We start from the raw sequence: 22,401 nt of genomic DNA on the forward strand, positions 1-22,401 counted from the left end.
ATACAATGGGCAGTTGCCTGCTAAGGTCATTGCTCATATTTCCTGCCGTTGAAGACATTTACGCCTGGTCTATATGACCATCTGCCACAAAGCCAGACGAGACATTTTGGTTGTTGTTGTTCAAGACCAGGGTTAAATTTCTAATCTGCCATCTTGGGCCGCCAGAGCCAGAATAGGGAGTTGGACTGGATCATTTTAAAGCCCAACTCAGGGATGAGATTTAAGTTCATGCCTACAAAGTCAAGTCATTGCTAGAACTACGTGACCTCTGGAATTAAGAATGATAAAAAAATATAATCAAGAATTCAAATAGTGGGTCTGGGAATAAGATCCTGGAGATTTTGCTTTTGATCGTTTTACTTTCTAGGCAGCTCTCCTTTTTCCTCTTCAGGGAAATCTTGACAAATCCTGTGTTAAATTAATTCAGCCTTCTGTAGTTAAATATCACCTTTGTAAATGACACGTTTCAGATCCACATTAGTTGGCCTTTTATGAAAAAAATCTGTTATGGGGTAGAACTTGGAATAAATGGCTTAGTTCCAATTTCCATAACCTTTGAAGATGCGTGCAAGGATATATAATACATCTCTGTGTTTGTTTCATTGAAAGCAGCTCAAGGTGTTGTTAAAAACAGAGGACTCAACTCCCTCTAACTGGCATTTTACCAACAGACCTTTCACATATGCACTGTACTGTGATAATTCATAATGAGGCCCCTTGAAATATTCTAAAATCATAAAGTTCTCTTTGAGTCACCACAAGTCAGTTAAATTGCTTTTAGTAAAATTTTGGTACTAATTTACATGCTTATAATTTTGGTATTTACATACTTATATTCAGCATGCAGGCTAACTTTATTTACTGTGACATCTGCATTACCAAATAATTTTCCCTAACAATGCTGAATACCGAAGGCTTTCCTATAGCTAGGATAGGCATGTGTATTATTAGTGTGAGACGGTGGCATGGCCCTGGGCTGTTAGGGTGCATGTGTTGAATGGTATGGGTTGGACTGTGACCTTATTAGAAGCTTAAGAACACTTTTTGAGCTGAAAACTACTGTAATGATCATTTGCTGGATAAGACACATTTGCTGACCATCACAAGAGGTCAGGTGACATCTGGAGGTCACACATCTGTTTGTGGCACCCAGTGTTTATTCTACCATCTCCCTTAGTATAACCCTGTTGTTGTTTTTTCCTGGTGTCCTTATAAAATCTGGGCAACCTGGAAAAGTGAGAAGCACCAATGTAATAACTAGAAGCTGTTTAACTCCTTTATGGTGTGTCTGAAGACTTGGTAGAGGTATAAAGGATAGTCAAAGAGGAAAAATATCCGGGTGGTTTTCTTTCCTCCCTCTCCCCTCTCCTCTCCTTTCCTCCTCTTTCCCCTCTCTTGGAAAAACTATTAAGGAGAAATGTGTGCGTATAATGAAATGGAACCAAACACATTTGTAGATACCTGCTTAGGTACTTTTTAAAAATCTGTTAAATATGTCCATTTACTTTTTCGAAGTGTCATGTACTCATCGAATACAATGAGGAAATTTAATGTGCACGAGTAAATGATACACGTTACAAGGATTTTATCTTTAGGTCTATCACCTAGAACTTTAGTATTCCCCTGCAAAATAGATGGGAACACTGATATAAAGTAAAAACCCATTTTTATGAAATGTTAGCACCAATATCATTCTGTACAAAACTGAATTTTATGGAAAGCCAGAAAATGGCTTTACCGAATTATTTTTATCCAGATTATTTTATTTGGAAAACAAAAGCAGCTCGTTCTCGTCCCCTGATACTATCAGAGAGCACACGTCAGCAGTATCCTCTTTGCTAAATGAATTGGGATATGGGACACATCGGTGCCTTCAACGGCTCACACTTGAATATCGTGCTTTATCAGTGTTTTTACTTCCTGACATTGCCATTTTCATTAAAGAATCTCATGAGAATGCCTTTCCTTGTGCTAGCTGCCTGGGGAGAAGTCACACAGGTGACACTGTTGGGGGCCTGCTGTCCCATCAGTAGTAGCTCCATCTCTGATTTCCTACAAGGACCTTTAGATCAAAGGCAGGTCGCCGGCCTCTTGATGCCAGGGGACCCCCAGAGAGCCCGGGTGCCGCCTCCTGTTGGATCAGGAGGAAGTACCGTCCTGCACTAGTGTGTTGGTTGCCTTTTCTTATATGGGCACTGGGAGAGCACTCAGTCGTGATGATACAGTGAGATATCAGAGTGTACTTCTCTCTCCTCGTCTTCACTGACCGCAGGGTTTCATGAAAAGGCTTATCATCTTCTTCATGAAGTGTGTAAAAGAAAATGTTTGCCTGTAGCATGCAGCCAGTCATGAGAGGAGAGTTCTGTTTGCCCAGGTGATAGGCCCTACAGAAGTGGAGTTGGGATGCACTTGTGTCTTATTGACGTCGGCTTTGCCCCTCTACAGGTTAAGTGGTATGCTTAAAACAGTCTCAGAACATGCAATAACTAGGCGAGATTTCTTAGTCTTTTTAGTGTGCTTTGCAAAATGATCCAATATTGAAGCCTAAATATTCAGTCATCACTTTATGGTCCTATATACCTGGGTTTGGAGTCATCCTTGATACTTGTTTGTGCCTCTTCTTAAGTGACTTTGGATGAGCTGTAAAACCTCAGTGAACTCAGCTCTGTCAGCTGTAAACTAAATATAATGGAGTTTCAATGAGGATTAGGAGCTGATGTGTCTGATGCAGTGATTCAGGACATAATGAGCATCCAAAATATGTTAGTTCTCCCTTTCTTCTTAGCCAAGAATACAAGAAATAAAATATGGAGATTATTAACAGCTTACTGAAATATACTTAACATACCACACAATTCTCCCACAGTATGGAGACTTGAATGGAATGATTTGCATGGGAAAATCAGCTCAATGATACTTTGCCCAAATCTACAAATATGTACATATGGAAATCCTCCTGAATGAGTCTTGCTGAGATTCCCGATCATCATGATGCCGTGCCCTTTATTTCCTCCTCCATTTCCCAGCTCCTCACTGTACCCCTCTGCACACCCATATGCACAGGCATACACATGCACACACATACACACTGAGCTAGGATATGCCTTTGTTTAAAAGAGTCAAAAATATTCAAAATATAATGGGAGGGAAAGTAGGCAACTTTTGGAATACATATTAGCAATTGCTAATGGATTTGGTGGGATTCAGGGGGAACCCTTGCAGAGGACGGACAGCTATATTTTCTGTTTGTAACTTTTCCATAGGATCTGTTGCCATGTCCCACCAACCACTTAACTGCCTAACTGAAAAGGGGGACAGCCCCGACGAAACCACAGGAAATGGACCCCCCAATCTGGCTCCCCCAAACCTGGACACATTCACCCCAGAGGAGCTGCTGCGGCAAATGAAGGAGCTCCTGATGGAGAACCATCTGCTGAAAGGCAAGCAGCACCTGGCCCCCGTGTTTCTCCATTCACCCTGGACCTTCCTGAGCATAATACCCTTTGTAATAAGGCTTGTTGTGAACTCCCTGCTCTCTGTCTGGTTCCCTGGGGACAGAAAGAGTACAGAATTAAGCTTTCAGTAAGGCTAAAGCTGCTTTCATTGTTTACTTTTGGTGAAGGTAAGTATAAAAAGTATTTTATGTGTCTCTGGGAAATAGCATATTGACATTTAGTCCATTTAAAAGGAAAAAGAAAGAAGGCTGCTACTATTGCAGTTAGTCCTACATATTATTACCTCGTTAAGAGGAAGCATTCTACTATCTCAAGCCATGGCTTTTGGCAGGACCTGTGTTTGAATCGGGTTAGTCTCTGTAGTTATACACAGGTACTTGTGCTATCTGGAGGTACCTGAACCAATTTTATTTTCTTGAGACTTATGAGGACTAGAAATGCCATTAGACCCGCTGGTCCTGTCTGAAAACAAAAGCCCCTCATCTTGCTACAGTCTTCTTCTGGCTGATCCTTGGGCCCAGGCCCAACGTGGCATCTTTAGATCCAGAGCCTCCCGGTGAAGGGGTCTGAGGGGCAGTGTGATTCATGAAATCAGGTTCAGTCCCCTGGTGTGTGACGCCCTCACTGTGAACCCCATACAGAAGCCATGAAGCTAAATGAACGAGGTCTGAAAGGACGATTTGAGGAGTTTTCAGCCTGGACAGAGAAACAGAAAGAAGAACGCCCTTTTTTTGGGATCCAGAGCAAAGAAGCCAAAGAACGCCTAATGGCTTTGAATCATGAATTTGAAAATTTGAAGGAGGAACTTGGAAAACTAAAAGGGAAATCAGAAAGGTCATTCCAGGTGAGCAGACTGATAAGCTGTGATTTTTTTTTTTTTATTTTTTTTTGACTAATATTTGTAGTATCTTATTTGTAGAACCTTATTTGTGTTGACTTCTAGACCAAAACCTTTCATGGTTCAAGTTAGACAGGTGTTTTGCATTACCTTGAAAAAAGTGTTCTTGCTGAGAAGGTTGGTTGCAGGTTTAAGGGTCATGAAAAATTACTGTTGGGGGAAAGACATTTGTAAAGCTTTGACCATATTGATTATAGTCAAAAGAATGTTGCAGTTATAAACTAATGTTTTGTATTCATTATAGACAGTGCAGAAGGACCTCTGCCTAGAACCATCCAAGTGTTAGTTTTCAGTGTGTCTGTGATATAAGATTACATTTTAAGAAATCTGTTACTCAGAAGCTTTACTTACTGACCTTGTCCTTCCTCTCTGTCTAAGATAGATTCATCACTTTCCATTGTACATTTACTTCTGAAAGATGGTTTAACAAATGTATATTGTGATAGAAGATTATATAGGGTTGCCGTGCTTTCATTGACCCAAAGAACCTGGGAAATATGCTCACAACGCAGAGTGGGTATCAAAGATGTTAGTGAAAAACAAAGCAGAGCACATGTGCAGCGTCTGCCTGGTTGCTAACGCTCACTGGGTATTATTTGTTTACATGGACGCATCTGCTGTTCATTTTCTTCCAAACCTGGATCTTAACTCTTTGGAGGACAGAGCACTGGGTTGATTCAGGGAGGACGTAACTCCAGATATCAGTGATCTTTCTTGAGACTTTACCTTGAACTTTGATGATCGCTAATTTCTTGAATGGGTAAAGAATGCGAACAGAGGACTAACATGGAAAGAAAGTAATGCAAAGGGGATGATGTAGAATAATCCAAAGGATGAAAAGTTGTTTAGAAAAGTGTCAGTTTGTATCAGTGATCTATTCATCAACTGGTGCTCATGAGACAATGAAAACATTGAGCTTTAGTGCATTTATATTAGTGTTGGAAATGTTTCACTGTGGATAAGGCTTACCACATCTGATGCTTCAACGTGTCTTCCAGTTGGAAGAGGTTACGTCACTTTTGGGGGGAAATCGCTCATTGTCTGAATGTTTTTGAGGTATAATACTCTGAAGAAATGATTACACCTGGGATATATGAGTCATTTTGTATTCTCTGGAAGAAGACGTCTTGTATGGTTTTCCTCCCTTGGCTTTTGGGATGTGAGCTGACAGTTGGCTTCAGCCAAACACATTGAAGCCAAAAAGGAAGCTTCCAGAAGCAGTTTGAGATTGTCTGCCTGTAGGTTTTCTTACCGATCCCAGCATTGGAAGAAGCTGAGATCAGAAGTTGAAACTCTGGACCGCTTGTTTCAGGGCAGGTGATCTATCGAAGTGAGCTACAAGCAGGACTCAGAAACGAGTCCTTGGGACAAAGGACTTGGTGTTGGAACAATGAGATACTTGGGGCTCTTTAATACCCTTGGTCATCAGCCTTCTCCCCCCCAGACTGTGCCTCCCAGGCTGACCCTTCCCTCCCTTGAGGTGGTTTTTAGGTTTAGGCGGTCATCTTCCTCACTTAGTAAAGCTCTCAAGGCCTGGGACTTGTCTCACTCATGCTGGCCCATCTTTGCCGCTGTTTCCACAGGGGGGAATCCGCCCTCAGCATCAGGGCTTCTCAAGCGTATTTCTGGTGGTGGTGGCCATGCCCTCAAGAGTAGTGAAGGTTTCCTGAGGAGGAAATCAGAGAGGCCGAGAAGGTCAGAGCTGGAAGGGACCAGAGACCCTGTGTGCCATGTCTTTCTTTCTAACTCAAGTAAACTGAGGCCAAGACATTAAGTGAATCTGCTCAAGGCAGCACATACACTGATTAGCTGAGTGTGGAGTCGAGTCTCTTCTCCCTGCTCCCAAGTAAAAGGCTACATCTAAACAGGGTCTGTCTTGTGACTTTGTCATATGCAGTAATTGCATCTGGCTGAACACAACATGTACTTGATGTATTGCTGAACTATCCATGTTTACAGAGGCTGAAATTTAATTTTTTGAGCTTTCATACCAGCCTCTGAACTTTCAGTCGGCTTATTTCTCACCAGACTTAAGCTTAGCATCTTAAAGCACCAACCCAGAGTATTATAGTATCCAGACGATATACCTGGGAGAATTTTGGACCTTTCATTGTGTTTTGCTGTCACTGTGCCAAGTGATGTCCTTGATGCTTGGGCTTCTAAGTGGACATGACAGTTATGGGGAGCGAGGGGGTGGGTGTGCATTTGTAGAGGAAAATAAAATGCAAGAGGTTGAATTGTGGCAGCATTTGTCCTTATTTTCTGATATTCTGGACTAAAACTTGCAAGTCTACCATTGCCAAGGTCTGGTTGGTTATTTTCATACTATCAGATTATTCCAGCATGCTGAGGAAGCCTTTCTTTCATGAGGTTATTTTAATTTGCTATTATTTCAATACAATAAAATGATATGAAAATGTTCGTTTTCAATGTTATGTCAAAAAAAAATTGCCAAGGACAAGCTAGAATATTCTATTGTAAAGCACAGGGGACAAAGATGTTGAGAAACTGCCTTCCCAGTGGGTGTGGAGCACTGGAGTTTGACGGCCAGATTCTTGGATTGATTAGTTAATTCGCTTTGTTCCTTGTCATTTCCAGGACCCACCTGGGGACCCCAAAGCAGTAGCAGAACAGGAAATGGAACAGCTAAAGACCCAGGCGGCGCGCCTTCAAGCTAAAATGGCAGATCTGCTGGGCATGGTGTCTGAATTACAGCTCAAGCTGAACTCAAGCGGCCACTCAGAAGACTCCTTTGTTGAAGTTAGGATGGCTGTAAGTGTTCTGGCTTTGGTTTTGTGTTAAGCAAATTACAAAACCGCACCCGGACAGTTGCTACAAATACCACTATTTCTTTTCAACACAGAGGAGCCAAGTAGTGGGAAAATTTCAGTGTAGCAAAGATAAATTGGCTCTTATTTCTTAAGTATAACATAATGCTTGTAAGGGTTATCATTGCTGAAATGGAAAAATATTGATTACCTTTTATGACAAAAGAGATCGTCCTTCTTTTTTCCAGTCTGTCCTGACTAACCACCTTCTCAGTCTTTAACAACCCGCAAGTCGGTGATTAGTTGCCAAGACTAATGTTTTCTATGTGGGTATCAGGTTGATGAGTTCCTCCTAACTAAGGCAGGGCTGGAACCTAGAAATAAAATCCCTGACACCTGAACATCCTGGCTTGATGTACACGCTGTATAAAATATGATGAAAACACATCCCAAGTTCAGCATGTGTTTTTCTCAAATAAATAAGTTAATCTTCATTTTCATTAATCACAAGAAATAGGGGTTTAGAGAGTGTGAAATTTATTCTGAAACATTTTAGGTGGTTTGTCTTTCTTTTGTTGTTTGTCAAGTTTAATATGTCACGTAATTTGTGTTTTCTTAACAAACTTAAACTGACAGCCAGTAAGGAGAGGGGAAGTGTGTAAGAAGTGTGACCCAGGAAAATTGAGAAGTAGCAAGGAAATTCAACCCAGATTGGAAAATTCACCCTAGAAAATGAAAACAAGCTGTAATTCAAATGTAGGTCAAAACACTGTGGATGTGTGAGTGGTATGATAAAGGCTCTCCTTCAACCCTGCACCAAATGGCTCCTAACCCACTTACTTGCTGAGCCAGGAACTGAGCCTGTGCAACAGTTAGGTTTGGCAATTTGCAAGATAGCAATATTGCTTGTTTTACTTTTTATCACCACTAAGTTCTTTTTTAAAAATCAGTTTTGCATTCACACGGTTTAAGAATCGGTTGTTCCACAAGCTTTGTATAGAAAAACAGCAGGTCCTTGGCTACACCCCCACCTGCTTTTCCTGCTTCCCTAGATAACCACTTTCAACATACTTAGCTGGTCCTTTCCATATTCACCTCCACATAACAGGCTTACATAGCTACTTAAAATTCCCCCCCCTATTGTAAACATAGTTTATTGATCTCCCACTATGAAGGATGACTGTTTAACTGTCTTTCATCCCCATCGTCGTCATCACACACATGCTAGGCTCACTAAGATAAAAAGAGAGAAGACACTGATTAACAAAATCAGAATGAAAAAGGGGAATTTATCACGATGCAAATACAAAGGATCATCCAAGAATACTATGAAGGACTATATGCCACCAAATTCAATAACCTAGAAGAAATGGACAAGTTCTTAGAAACATACAGCCTTCCTAGGCTGAACCATGAAGAACTGGAAAATCTAAACAGACCGATCACCAGTAAGGAAATTGAATCAGTCATCCAAAACCTTCCCAAAAGCAAAAGTCCCGGACCAGATGGCTTCACTAGTGAATTCTACCAAACCTTCAAAGAGGATCTAATACCAATCCTGCATAAACTCTTCCAAAAAATTGAAGACGAGACAGTACTCCCCAACTCATTTTATGTGTCCTACTTTACCCTGATACCAAAACCTGGTAAGGACAACACAAAAAAACTGTAGACCAATATCTCTGATGAATACAGATGCAAAAATCCTAATCAAAATTCTAGCAAATCGAATACAACAATGCATTAAAAAGATTATTCGTCACAACCAAGCGGAGTTCATCCCAGGAGCACAACGATGGTTCAACATCTGCAAATCCATCAATGTGATACATCACATAAACAAAATAAAGGACAAAAATCATACGATTATATCAATTGATGCAGAAAAGCATTTGACAAGATACAACATCCATTTATGATTAAAACACTTAATAAAAATAGGTATAGAAGGGAAATACCTTAACATAATAAAGGCCATATATGACAAGCCCTCAGCTAATCTCATAAATTAATGGTGAAAAATTTGCTGTACATTCAGAAACACGACAGGGCTCTCCCCTATCACCTCTGCTTTTCAACATAGTGTTGGAAGTCCTTGCCAGAGCAATCAGGCAAGAGAAAGAAATAAAGGGCATCCAAATTGCGAATGAAGAAGTTAAATTATCACTCTTTGCAGATGACATGATGCTATATATAGAAAACCCTAAAGACTCCACCAAAAAGCTATTAGAAATAATCAACGAATACAGTAAAGTTGCTGGCTACAAAATCAACGCACAAAAGTCCATTGCCTTCCTATATACTAACAATGAAATATCAGAAAAAGAAATACAAAAAACAATTCCTTTTGCAATTGCAGCAAAAAGAATAAAATACCTAGGAATAAACTTAACCAAGGATGTGAAAGACCTATATGCTGGAAACTATAAGACATTTTTGAAAGAAATTGAAGAAGACACAAAGAAATAGAAAGACATTCCGTGCTCATGGATTGGAAGAATCAACATAGTTCAAATGGCCATATTACCCAAAGCAATACACAGATTCAATGCAATCCCCATCAAATCCAAATGGCATATTTTAACGAAATAGAACAAAAAACCATCAGATTTGTTTGGAACCACAAAAGACCCTGAATAGCCAAAGCAATCTTAAGAACAAAGAACAATACTGGAGGTATCACACTCCCTGACTTTAGCTTGTACTACAGGCCTATAATCATCAAAACAGCATGGTATTGGCAGAAAAACAGACACATAGACCAATGGAATAGAATTGATAACCCAGAAATAAAACCACATAAATATGGACAGATAATTTTTGACAAAGAAGCAAAAAACATACAATGGATAAAATGTGGCCTCTTCAATAAATGGTGCTGGCAGAATTGGAAAGCCACAGGCAAAAGAATGAAACTGGACTGCTATCTGTCACCATGTACCAAACTTAATTCAAAATGGATCAAAGACTTAAGCATAAGACCTAACACAATAAACTGCATAGAAGAAAACATAGGTACTAAACTTATGGACTTTGGGTTCAAAGAGCATTTTATGGATTTGACTCCAAAGGCAATGGAAGTAAAAGCTAAAATAAATGAATGGGAATATATGAAACTTAAAAGCTTCTGCACAGCAAAAGAAACCATCGACAAAATAAAGAGGCAACCAACTGAATGGGAGATTTTTGCAAACAGTGCCTCCGATAAGGGGCTAATATCCAAAATATACAAGGAAGTCATGCAAATCAACAACAAAAAAATAAAAAAACAAAAAGAGAGGATTACAAGACAGCATTATCAAATTCAGACTTTTTTTGTTGTTGAAAAAAAATGTAGCAATCATCTCGCTAAACATTCATAGTGTGAGATGTGATTTCTCCTTGACCTTGGGAATCATTTCTTCTTGGAAAGCAATTCAAATTACCATGAAACATTTGTAGCTGACAGAGGCCGAAGTAACTCAAGATGGGTTACTTGTAACTCCCTACAACTTCTTAAGAAATAATGGGGAACAGGTGAGAGACTATAAACTCAGAGGTGACTTATAGTCATTTTATAGAAGAAAGACATGAAACAATCATTCAAGAAATGGTAGAAAATTAAGTGCAGATGTTGTGTGGCAAAGTCGATGACAATAAAGGATGCATTTTTGAGACTCCTGGTGCTTATGTCTTTGTTCCTCATTCTGAGTAATTCAAGGTTCCACATTCTAAGACTCTGCTGCAGTATCGATGACATTTTATTGCAATTGAATTTATTTCAAAAGTTGATCCTGGTTTGTGGTTAGACTATTCTCAGTCAACTTCCTTTGTAACCAAATTATACTATCTTACTCATTCAGAACGAGGATCTCACAGCAAAACTGGAAACTGCATTTTCAGAATGTCTACATCTGTGGGGTGGCCACTTTGTTCAATGGTTAGAGCATTGTGCTCATAACACCAAGGTGGCTGGTTCGATTCCCACATGGACCAGTTAGCTACACCCCCCACAGCTGGATTGAAAACAATGGCTAGTTCTTGGAGCTGAGCCCCCAGTGGGCGGCCAGCCCATTGGCTCAGTGGTTAGAGTGCAGTGCTCATAACACCAAGGTTGGCGGTTCGATTCCCGCATGGGTCTGTGAGCTGTACCCTCCATAACTAGTAGATTGAAGAGAACGATTTGACTTGGAGCCGAGCTGTGCATCCCACAATTAGATTGCAAACAATTACTTGACATGGAGCTGATGGGTCCTGGAAAAAACACTGGTCCCCAATTTAAAAAATAAATTTTGTTTTAAAAACTTTTTTTAAAAAAGATGTGTACATCTTGTGGAAGAAAATCAATCTTAAACAGGAGGTATTATCTATGAAAGGAGTACAAAAGTCATGTGAAAAACTAGAGAATAAAAAGTGGAGACAAAAATTATTAAACCTCAAAATTCATATAGTGACGAATGTGGTAGAAAAGAGTGAAGCAGAACACTATAAATTCTGGGATATTGAAGACTGAGCAAGATGGGATGTAGTAGAAAAAAATTTTTAAATCTATTTTTACAGATTAGTTCATTGATTTTTAACATGCCTTATGCATTTCACTGCAAATTATGTTTTAGATATACATATTGTATGTGATTCCTCTACTCCCCTTAAAAGCAGTTATTATTATTATTTTTTAGATTTCTAGAACTAAGGTGGGATTTGCTTCTCCTTTTTAATATTTCAGTTCCCATCATTGTTATCACTCAGTTGATCTTTGAGAATCATTCTTTCGGGAAAATCATTTTATTTTTAAGACCACTTGATAGAAAACGAGACTATTAGGAAATAAAGAAAAAGGGTGATTTAAAAATTGCACCATACTCTTAGATTATTAGGTCATATTCAATTTTTAAAATTTAAAATTGATTCCCTTATTGGAATAGTCAGATGAGGTGATTCAAAATATTTTCATGATTCAGATTTATTTCATTCCATATTGATGATCAATATGTTAGACTTCAGCTTTTTTTACATTTAAATTTCCCTCCAAATTATTACTTAAAACTAAAGAATACAAATAGACTGTAATTATTCAGTTTATAATTATTTTTAAAATGTATCCTTTCCGTTGGCTTTAGGAACAAGCAACATCTCAAGAAAACGTAGACCCGTTAAATGACTATGATGGTGCTTCCATAAGTGACCTGGAACTCAGAGTGAAACGTCTGGAATCTGAACTCTGCAAAGTGCAAACTTCTTCTAAAATAGAATTGGAAGAATGTAAGCACCTCTGCCTAGAGGAATTAAAACTTAGAACATCATTGGAAAAAGAACTAAACAAGTAAGTCCAAACAAAGTCAGAGAAAACCAATCGAGCTCATTAATTTGCCTCTAAAGTATAATTTTTATCCAGGCAGATTCCCGAGATTAACAGGAAGTGAAAGCTTACTAAATAGTATAATTTTGGAAAATGATGTTAGTGAATAAATTACTTTTAAAATGTTAGTTCAGGATGCATCTCTCCCCATTTTTGGTTTTACGTGACTGTATTTTTCCTTCTCGCGGTTTTCATAGAGTTAATCTGATCTACCAGTCTTTAAGCAAAGTGTTTTTGAAGCTTTATGATTTAGACAGCGCTGTTTATTATATAATTTCTTGTCAGAATTCCCTAAATAGTTTTTAATGAGGTAACTATTTATTATAAGATAACCACTTAAACCCAAAGGCTTAAGTACTCTGCATATTCTGGCACTTGGTAAATGTACCCTCTCTTATTGTGCTCTTATTGTGTTATTATCTCTAGAGGTCGCTTTCAGACAAGCTGTTTTTTCTAGTTCTTCTGATGTACACAAAGGCATACACGTGACATATAGGAGAAGGTTAACATAGGGGTGAAGGGTAGTGTAACCTACGAAGTGGCTAAAAAAATGAGGTGGTCAGCCTAAGGGGGTGTGTGGAAGACAGAAAGGGCAGATCGCACCTCCAGTGCCTTGGTAACAGTGTTATAAGCTACACGCCTCCGGAGCTGTTTCAGTTCAGTATGATCACCAACCAGGCTCTCTTGTTCTCCCCCAGAGGCCATTGTTCTAAATGACACCTCAGTGCCAAATGGTTAATTTCTTCAGGGTGATGAGGGGATTAGCCAAGGGCGGTGAAAGCAAATGCTTGAAAATATCTTGGTGGGATTTAAAAAAAAAATTTCTAAACTCGTTTACTATGTATGTCTCATGGCAATCCTCAAGAATCTTATTGGTTCAGCCATTCCAGAAGGCAGCAAGTATTATCTGTGAAGCCGTGGACATCAGTGATAGCCCTTTTCCTCCCCTCCCTACTTTGAATTACTTCTTAGTCTGGCTTCCCCATAGAAACATATGTGCTTACTTAGAACGATTTGAAACCTATCCCTGCACATGGTAGGTCTGCCCTGACATATGTTCAGTGTTCGTTTCATGGGCAATTCCACTTACTATTATGGCAACATTAAAAAATGCAAATCATTAAGGAAAAATAAAGTACTAAGTCTTTGCTCTTACAATCTTCACAGGACTGATGACACACTGGCAGAGATGAGAACCCTCCTTCTCACGAAGGCACCACAGAACCCTTCACTCAGCACCGCTCCTAGGAGGCCAGACCTGCTGCCACCTTGTATTGGAAGGCTACATGATCGGTTCTTACCTCCAGGAAACCCTGCTCCAAGAGAACAGTTGGTGATTCTTACGTCAACCCCACAGACTTCTAATGATGGCACGTTGAGCAACTTGAGGAAGGTGAGTTATATTATCTTCTTTCCTTTGGGTTTCAGATTTCCGAGATAATTCTTGTTCTTAACTTAGTGAGATTCTTAGTTGTTTCATTGACTAATGCACACAACGGAAAAGGCATAATTATGTGTGCTAATGTTGAAAGGAGACAGAAATTTTACAATCTTTTGTAAGTCCCTGCATCTCCCATGTTTTAAGAGCTACCTGTCATTAACTGCATTCAATAAATGTAATTAACTGACACAGTTTAAATTTCTGGAAAAGCTGCTGTCAATTAGATTTTACAAATGAAATATTATTGCCTAACAACGAACGGTATGCTTTGAGATGCTTTGGCTTACTTCTGCATTGTCTTTAATTTGGTGATGGTTTATAACAAATTTAGTTTTCCTACAGCCCAGTTTTGCCACCTCTAAGCGTAAGTGAATGCTTGACATTCACTAACTACATGTGGATATTTCTTATTTCAGTGAAACCGAGGTAGATCCTTTTTATGAATTCAGCAAACTTGTAACACTGAACAGATTAATTTGTCTCTTTAAGTTAAAAGTTGTCATCTTTTTACATGACAGTACATCCTTAATTTCTATTTTACTTATAGCATTTTTTATTTCGATGATTTAAAATGTCTTGCTTAAAAAGTAATAATAAAATAAAATATCTTGCTAAGCAACAGTACGTTTTCTAAAGAGGTAAATTGAGCAAATATTTGAATATTCAAGGTGAAGTTCACTTATATCTGTACATCTTGGCATCACTTGAATTATTGATGACTGAGGTGGCAATGATATGGCGTCTTTAATACCAACTTGTTTTCTTTGTGTCATACTGTTATTAAAATGTCCATTTTTTATCTCATTTCTTGAGTTCTTCATTCAGCTCCAGGATTTCTGTTTGGACCTTTTTTATAGTTTTCATACCATTGATAAAGTGCTCCTGTTCATTAATTTTACTCCTGAACTCATTGAACTGCCTTGTGAGTTTTCTTGTATCTCATTGTGATTCTTCATGGCTGCTATTTTGAAATCTCTATCACGTAGATCACAATTGTCCGTGACTTTGACTTGGTTTCTGGAGAAGTGTCATTGTCTCAGTGTTACCGTGTCACCTTGGGTGTTCATGCTGCTGGATGGCTTGTTCTTCTGCAGGCTCATTTGAAGTAGTGAACACTGTCTTATTCATGTACATTTTTTAAAATTTTTTCAATTTATTGGGGTGACATTTGTTAGTAAAATTACATAGATTCCAGGTGTAAAATTTGATTCAAGCAATTCAGCAGGTAGATAACTAGACGTCTTTGTTTTGTTTTTCAGTAGCTGATTCAATAGCACAGGTTCTGTTTCCTCTCACTGGTGCTACTTGAGCCTGGGGTGTCCACGTGTGGGGGCTTAGCTGTGAGTGTGGTTATGCTGGCCTGGGTGACCAGGCTGATGGGTGTTGCCTTGTATCCAGACCACCAGGGTCTCTGGGCACCAGCACCGTGGGAGGGAACAGGGGAAGGGGCTGGTTGAGGCGAGTCTGTCTTGAGCCCACTGAGCCCACCTGGTTCCCTGTGGCCCTGGTAGCACCGTGCTGTGGGTGGAGGCTGGAGAAGTATTTCTGCTGCTGCTACTGGTCCCTGGTGGTGCCAGCACTGCTGCATCTGGAGAGGGGTGGGGATTCTTGGGGAGGTGGGGGGATGCTGCTGCTGCCCCGCTTAGCCTCCCCTGGGCTGTGATGTGGGAGCTGCACCCCGTCCCCTCCATCGCTACTGCCTTTGCGGGGGCTTCAGGCTCAGCCTTGTCCACCTGGAACTGCGGCTGTGGGCCTGTCCCTGTCCTTGCCTCCATCCTGCCTCCCTTTCACATCCAGTGCACCCTCCTTCCCTTATACAGATTTGTGGTATTTTAAGGAATTGTAGTGTGTTGAGCAGAAGAACCTTTCTTGGGCGATAGATGCCCGATGAGTTGTAGATATCGGTGGAGATAGAAAGGGGTTGTCTCTCTTGACATGATGTCTACATCATTCCAAAGAATATTCATTACAATCAATGCAAGGTGGTTTGTGTGTTTGATGGTGTTTTGTGGCCTTCTTAACGCAGAGAAAAATAGCACAGGCCTGTGCTAAACGGGGCTCCAACCTTGTGTTTTCATTCAGCTTCCCCTTAAAACATCATAGGAGAGCAAAGCCAAGGGCTTTCGGACAGCCCTTCGGCTAAATGGAGTCCACGTCCTTCAGAGTGGTGAACCTGGAGGAAGGACTAGGTACCAAAAGAAAGTGAATGTCCAATGCTTCTGTAAATTGTTAAGCGTGATGCACAATTAAAATGTTCTCAGTAGTTTCACCACAGAAATCAGAAGATGAAAGAGTGTAAAGGCATAAGCAATGCAAGAGAATATGCTTGTGGACATTTTTCCTTTAATTATTTTTTGGTAGGAAAGAGGTGTTTAGTTTTCAGTATTTCCTCATAAATTGAAAAACCGTTTTTGTTAAAGTCAGTGTCCTCATTCCAAGGCCAACGCTGTTCCCTTGTGAGGCACTGGGTTGCCCAATCATGCAAGGCTGAATAAGAGATGAAAAAGCACCAACTCTGTCAGGATCCAGAGATAAGTGTCCCAACTCACTACAGAACCCTGGAAAGACATGATATGGTTGTGACGATGTGAGATTGGACAGAAGTGCACTAGATGGTAAAGAGAAATCTGTTTTGTGTTTTCAATTTCACTATAGTTAACCCCAACATGAATAATACCTGTGTTGGTTTATATTGGTCAGCCAAGTTTGATTCTGAGGAAAAGAAAAGTCATTTTAAGGAAGAATTTCCTCAACTTGAGTTTGCTTTCTTTAACACATGATTTTCTCTTTCAAGTTCCCTGTTCTGTGTTTAGAAGTGTTTATGCTTTATAAACTGACTGTGTTGACTTCTGTTAATAGGAGTTGTGATATTAATCTGTGTCTTTGTTTTTATTCATGACTTTAAAGCTTATACTTGAGGTAGAAAGCTACTATTTTGTTTCTCATGCATCAACATTATTGAGCTCCATGACAAAGTTTTACGTATTCATTTTCTTTGAGTTGTACTTGGAGATTGATGGAATTTTCCTGAATAGGAGGTAGCAGCTGGCATAGCACTCTAGCCTCAATAGGAAGACTTATCCGATTCGTGGCCCGCAGCTCATTGGTTTGGTGACCTCAGGTGACCTATAATCTCTGTGAGCCTTGGTTGCCTCTTATGTAAAATTAGGGACTTTCACTAAATCTGTGACTTTCAGACTTGAAAAATATTCTTTTTTTCAAAGAATAGTACCGTTCTTTGAGAAAATTTTTTTGTTTAAAAAACTATTACTGTGTTTCCCCAAAAATAAGACCTAGCTGGACAATCAGCTCTAATATGTCTTTTGGAACAAAAATTAATATAGGATCCGGTATTATATTGTATCATGTCATGTCAGATCATATCATATATCGTATCATAAGCTGTCTTACATTATAGTAAAATAAGACCAGGTCTTAATTAATTTTTGCTCCAAAATTCATTAGAGCTGATTGTCCAGCTAGGTCTTATTTTCAGGGAAATACGGTATGTAAAACCAGGGACCACGGGCGGCCAGATGCCTCAGTTGGTTAGAGTGCAAGCTCTTAACGACAAGGTTGCCGGTTCGATTCCCACATGAGCCAGTGAACTGCGCCCTCCACCGCTAGATTGAAAACAACGGCTTGAGCTTCGAGATGAATCATGGTGGGCAGCCGGTTGGCTCAGTGGTTGGAGCACGGTGCTCATAACGCCAAGGTTGCCAGTTCGATTCCCACATAGACCCGTGAGAAGCAACGGCTTAAGCTTGGAATTGGGCTGCTGGTGGGGAGCCTGTTGCCTCAGTGGTTGGAGCGAGGTGCCCATAACACCAAGGTAACCGGTTCGAGTCCCACATTGGCCAGTGAGATGCACCATCCACAACTAGATTGAAAAAAAACGGCTTGACATCCTGGAAAAGCAAACTGTTCCTCGATAGTCCCCAATTAAAACAAAACAAAGCAAAGCAGAGACCGTAGCACTACCTGGCTAAGGAGGGATGCAGGCTCCTAAGCTGTGCTAATCCGTGGGTGTCCCCATGGAACCTGAGCTTTCTCCGAGACGTAGTGTAGTGAGAACTGCCAGTTGTGAGAAAATCCTTCTAGCTAAAATCCTTTGGATTAAAGTTTGCTGACACATTCTTTTGTGTATAGTTTTCTCACCTTTCTATATATTTGATGAATGGAAAAGTATAAATGAGACTGCAGACGTGTTCTCCTTATTAATGTTGGACTTCAAGCTACTTCCACCATCTGAACACACTCCTCACCTAGAAATAAACATGCCGTGTTTCCCCGAAAATAAGACATCGCTGGACCGTCAGCTCTAAAGTGTCTCTTGGAGCAAACATTAGTATAAGACCCAGTCTGATATTATTTTATATTATATAAGACCCGGTCTTATGTTAAAATAAGACCGGGTCTTATATTAATGTTTGCTCCAAAAGTCGCATTAGAGCTGATGGTCCAGCTACATCTTACTTTTGGGGAAACACGGTAGGAGGTGCTGAAGTAAATATTTAGGAAAAGAGCTGTTTTGGGGGAAAATAATAATAACGCTACATTGGTAGTTCCTTAATTCAAGTCGTGTAAAAATGTGATTTACATTTTATATTGTTGATTAACAGTAACTTAAAACTGTTTCATGAAAGTCCTCTCCCTTCATATGGTATTTAGTTATTGATTTTACACGGCCTGTCTAGTGATGTTGTTGTCACATTATTCATGTCATAAGCCCTGTCTATCAAGCCATTCACAAAAAGAAGTGTTATGCAAATATTGGGCAACATGATGGCCAACAAATTTGTCTTCACCCCTAAATTTGTACAGGGATTGGGTGTCACATTGTTGTCACCACAGTATCTATTAGATTCTGGATATTATTTTAAGCACTCCTTTGGACATTTAGTGAGAGGATAGCTTTCAGAAGAAAGGTTTATGTAAGAACAGTCTAGACTGGGACACTTGTAATATAGTTTGAAATATTCCCACACATTTCATATTTAAACAGACTATCATTACAACTACTTGAGAGTTTCGACCTAGCTCAGTGCTCCGAGCTCGCTGCATCCCGGAGCTACTGCAGCTGCAGGAGAGGGAAGAACTCGGACTGCTAGGGCTCCGTTTATGACCCACTGGGCTGAGGGGACAGCATATAACATGGCTGAACCCAACGCTCACGGCAGAGACCTCGGAAAAAAGACTGAGGGAAGAAGGCTAAAAATGGTGGTTTAAGCCCTCACTGCCAAGCAGAGAACGGAGCCTTAGGCACTGAGACTAGCCGCCCCCTCCCAGAGCTCGCCCTTCCCCCACCTGTCCAAGGCTAGAAGCGGAACAGTAGCAGAAGAAAGGAAATAATAAAAATCAGAGCAGAACTCAATGAAATAGAGAACAAAAAGACAATAGAAAAAACTAATGTGACAAAGAGCTGGTTCTTTGACAAGATTAACAAAATTGACAAGCCACAGCTAGGCTACTGAGATAAAAAGAGAGAAGACTAATAAACAAAATCAGAAATGAAAAAGGGGAAGTTATCATGGATGCCACAGAAATACAAAGGATCATCCAAGAATACTATGAAGGACTATATGCCACCAAATTCAATAACCTAGAAGAAACGGACAACTTCTTAGAAACATATAGCCTTCCTAGGCTGATCCATGAAGAACTGGAAAAGCTAAACAGACCGATCACAAGTAACGAAATTGAATCAGTCATCCAAAACCTTCCCAAAAGCAAAAGTCTGGGACCAGATGGCTTCACTAGTGAATTCTACCATACCTTTAAAGAGGATCTAATACCAATCCTGCTCAAACTCTTCCAAAAAATTGAAGAAGAGACAGTACTCCCTAACTCATTTTATGAGGCCAAAATTACCCTGATACCAAAACTTGGCAAGGACAACACAAAAAAAGAGAACTACAGACCAATATCTATGATGAATACAGATGCAAAAATCGTAAACAAAGTTCTAGCAAATCGAATGCAACAATACATTAAAAAGATTATTCATCACGACCAACTGGGGTTCATCCCAGAGGCACAAGGATGATTCAAAATATGCAAATCCATCAATGTGATATGTCACATAAACAAAATAAACGACAAAAGTCATAGGATTATATCAATGACGCAGAAAAAGCATTTGACAAGATACAACATCCATTTATGATTAAAACACTTCCTGTACGTTCAGGAACTCGACAGGCTGTCCCCTATCACCTCTGCTTTTCAACATAGTGTTGGAAGTCCTTGCCAGAGCAATAAGGCAAGAGAAAGAAATAAAAGGCATCCAAATTGGGAATGAAGATGTTAAATTATCACTCTGCAGATGACATGATGCTATATATAGGAAAGCCTGAAGACTCCACCAAAAAGTATTAGAAACAATCAACAAATACGGTAAAGTTGTTGGCTACAAAATCAACACACAAAAGTCCATTGCTTTCCTATATACTAACAATGAAATCTCAGAAAAAGAAATACAAAAAAAAATTCCTTTTGCAATTGCAGCAAAAAGAATAAAATACCTAGGAATAAACTTAACCTATGATGTGAAAGACCTATATGCTGAAAACTACAAGGCATTTTTAAAAGAAATTGAAGAAGACACAAAGAAATGGAAAGACATTCCGTGCTCATGGACTGGAAGAGTCAACATAGTTAAAATGGCCATATTACCCAAAGCAATATAGAGATTTAATGCAATCCCCATCAAAATCCCAATGCTATTTTTTAAAGAAATAGAATAAAAAATCATCAGATTTGTTTGGAACCACAAAAGACCCCAAATAGCTAAAGCAATCCTAAGAAAAAAGAACAATACTGGAGGTATCACACTCCCTGACTTTAGCTTGTACTACAGGGCTACAATAACCAAAACAGCATGGTATTGGCAGAAAAACAGACACATAGACCAATGCAATAAAATTGAGAACCCAGAAATAAAACCACATAAATATGAACAGACAATTTTTGACAAAGAAGCAAAAAACATACAATGGAGGAAAGACAGCCTCTTCAATAAATGGTGCTGGGAGAATTGGATAGCCACGTGCAAAAGAATGAAACTGAACTGCTATCTGTCACCATGTACCAAAGTTAATTCGAAATGGATCAAAGACTTAAGCATAAGACCTAACACAATAAACTGCATAGAAGAAAACATAGGTACTAAACTTATGGACCTTGGGTTCAAAGAGCATTTTATGAATTTGACTCCAAAGGCAATGGAAGTAAAAGCTAAAATAAACGAATGGGACTGTATGAAACGTAAAAGCTTCTGCACAGCAGAAGAAACCATTGACAAAATAAAGAGGCCACCAACTGAATGGGAGAAGATTTTTGCAAACAGTGCCTCCGATAAGGGACTAGTATCCAGAATATACAAGGAACTCATGCAACTCAACAACAAAAAAACAAACAACCCAATTGAAAAATGGGCAGAGGACTTGAAGAGACATTTCTCCAAAGAGGACATACAAATAGCAAATAGACATATGAAAAAATGCTCAGCATCACTAATCATCAGAGAAATGCAAATCAAAACCACAATGAGATATCACCTCACCCCAGTCAGAATGGCTATCATCAACAAGACAAATAGTTACAAGTGTTGGAGAGGCTGTGGAGACAAAGGTACCCTCATACATTGTTTGTGGGAATGCAGACTGGTGCAGCCGTTATGGAAGACAGTGTGGAGGTTCCTCAAAAAAATACAAATAGAATTGCCATATGACCCAGCAATCCCTCTCCTGGGTATCTACCCAATAAATCTGAAAACATTTAGAGATAAAGACACGTGTGCTCCAATGTTCATTGCAGCTTTGTTTACGGTGGCCAAGACATGGAAACAACCAAAATGTCCTTCGATAGATGAATGGATGAAGAAGTTGTGGTATATGTACACAATGGAATACTATTCGGCGGTAAGAAAAGATGGTATAGGAACATTTGTGACAACATGGATGGATCTTGAGAGTGTAATGCTGAGCGAAATAAGTCAGACAGAAAAAGCAGAGAACCATGCGATTTCACTGATATGTGGTATATAAACCAAAAACAACAAAAGAACAAGAAAAAACAAATGAGAAACAGAAACTCATAGACACAGACAATAGTTTAGTGGTTACCAGAGGGTAAGGGGGTTAGAGGGTGGGAGATGAGGGTAAGGGGGATCAAATATATGGTGATGGAAGGAGAACTGACTCTGGCTGGTGAACACGCAATGGGATTTATAGATGATGTAATACAGAATGGTACACCTGAAATCTATGTAATTTTACTAACAAGTGTCACCCCAATAAATTTAAAAACCAAATTAGAAAAAAAAAAAAGAAAGCCCATATCACTTAGCTGTCACCCCCATCTTCCCGTCTCCTCCAGCCCCAGGGAACCACCAGTGTTCTTACTGTCTCTATAGATTTGCCTATTCTGGATATTTTATGTAAATGGAATCACACAATATGAGTTCCTCTGACTCGCTTCTTTCACTTAACATCACGTTT

At 39.5% G+C, this 22,401-nt stretch overlaps 1 protein-coding gene across 1 annotated transcript in view; it reads left to right on the forward strand.

Annotated features, from left to right (window-relative positions):
• LOC148756436 (ankyrin repeat domain-containing protein 26-like) overlaps window positions 1-22,401 on the forward strand; it is a 56,893-nt gene that overhangs the window by 16,759 nt on the left and 17,733 nt on the right. The window contains exons 9-13 of the mRNA XM_088801856.1: window positions 3,264-3,440; window positions 4,097-4,299; window positions 6,952-7,125; window positions 12,221-12,423; window positions 13,627-13,852. Coding sequence (XP_088657982.1) covers window positions 3,264-3,440; window positions 4,097-4,299; window positions 6,952-7,125; window positions 12,221-12,423; window positions 13,627-13,852 — 983 coding nt within the window. The remainder of the gene's footprint in view (window positions 1-3,263; window positions 3,441-4,096; window positions 4,300-6,951; window positions 7,126-12,220; window positions 12,424-13,626; window positions 13,853-22,401) is intronic.

This window comes from Rhinolophus sinicus, chromosome 12 (genome assembly GCF_057876585.1).
Source record: "Rhinolophus sinicus isolate RSI-liver-muscle chromosome 12, RSI-T2T, whole genome shotgun sequence".
Lineage (NCBI taxonomy): Eukaryota > Metazoa > Chordata > Mammalia > Chiroptera > Rhinolophidae > Rhinolophus > Rhinolophus sinicus.